Source organism: Myodes glareolus, chromosome 2 (assembly GCF_982192425.1).
Source record: "Myodes glareolus chromosome 2, mMyoGla1.1, whole genome shotgun sequence".
NCBI lineage: Eukaryota > Metazoa > Chordata > Mammalia > Rodentia > Cricetidae > Myodes > Myodes glareolus.
The window spans coordinates 81,539,664-81,541,224 of record NC_142027.1 but is presented as its reverse complement, the minus strand read 5'-3'; the positions used below and the strand labels follow the sequence as shown (position 1 = coordinate 81,541,224).

At 36.7% G+C, this 1,561-nt stretch overlaps 1 protein-coding gene across 1 annotated transcript; it reads right to left on the bottom strand.

Moving 5' to 3' along the window:
• Nucleotides 1-298: 298 nt before the first annotated feature.
• LOC125407526 (olfactory receptor 2AJ1-like) lies at nucleotides 299-1,240 on the bottom strand. Its single transcript, XM_048445134.3, has one exon. It carries the CDS (start codon nucleotides 1,238-1,240, stop codon nucleotides 299-301), a length of 942 nt encoding a protein of 313 aa, XP_048301091.3.
• Nucleotides 1,241-1,561: the final 321 nt, after the last annotated feature.

The following is a 1,561-nucleotide window of genomic DNA, read 5'->3' as shown; positions in this document are numbered from 1 at the left end:
TAACCAGCTTTAATAGAAATTTTTGTTCTTTGCAATATTTTGGAAAATTGTTAGAAAATTTGTAGATGTAATTCTACAATATGTATAGAACATATACATACACTAGCAATATTTGCATAATCTTCTTAGATAATACTTTTTTGTTGTCTAGCACAGCATAGCATGATGTTACCATAAGGCATCTGAATACGGGATATAGATATATACATGTGAACAATTACACATTATTCTCAAATAAATGTGTGAGCCAAGCTAAGGAAGTGAGTTTGGAAAACCAGAAAAGCAGGTATTTTTCTATTCATTTTTTATTCAAAAAATTATTTTGGACAATGTTTTTCACAGCCATGAGAACATCTTTATTCCTAAAACTGTAGATTATTGGGTTGATGCTGGGTGTCAAGATGGTGTAGAAGATTGCCAGAAACTTATCCTGGCCTGGAGTGTGGTATGAGCGAGGTCTCATATATGTGAAAATGAAGGGCCCATAGTACATTATGACCACAACCATGTGGAAGGAGCAAGTGGACAAGGACTTCTGCCGGGCCCCTGATTGCATTTGGAAGATAGTGAAAAGAATTTGCATATAAGATATAGAGATGATCGAAAATGGAATCAGTAGGAAAATGATGCCACTCACATAAACTCCTCGCTCATAGCGTGATGTGTCTACACAGGACAACTTCAACATGGCAGGGACTTCACAGAAAAAGTGATCAATGGCCCTTGAGTGACAGAAAGGAAAGTGGAGTGTTAAAGATGTGTGGATTATGGAATTAAAAACCCCCACAAGCCAGGAACCTGCAGCCAGGAGCCCACTGGTGTTATCCCTCATCAGCACAGGATAACGAAGTGGATGGCAGATGGCCACATATCGGTCATAGGACATGGCTGCCAGGAGAAGGCACTCACCACCAAGCAACGTGAGAGACAGAAATATCTGGAAGCCACAGCCTGCAAAGGAAATAGTTCTGCTTCCTGACAAATAGTCAGCAATCATTTTAGGCACAATGTTGGAAATGTGCAAGATATCCATAAAGGAAAGATGACTGAGCAGGAAATACATAGGGGTGTGGAGTCGAGAATCCCTGTGGATTAGGAGGATCATGAGGGCATTTTCTGTTATAGTCATAATAAAAATGAAAAATATAAATGAAAAAAACACCTGACTCGTTTGGGAAGATGAGAACAAACCCAAAAGGATGAAGTCACTGCTGAAAGTGTGGTTCTCATGTTCCATCATGTCTCCTCCTATTTTACCTAAAAAGAGATGGTTATTTAATTAGAAAAGAGAAGTAAAATCCTATGCTCATTTATACATGTTTATGTAATAAAATAAATTGATATATAATGTGTATTCACCATTAAATGCCTCATAGAAGGTCTCAGAGTGGGTATATTATGCAATATTTAAATTTATTTGTTCTAACAAATTACAAAATTTAGTGTGGAATGAACCTTTTTATATTTTATTGTCTCATAGCTGCAATTACTTGAATATGTTTTGCTTAAGTCCAGTCATTTCTCAAATATATCTTTTACATCTGCACAACACTTGTAAGCT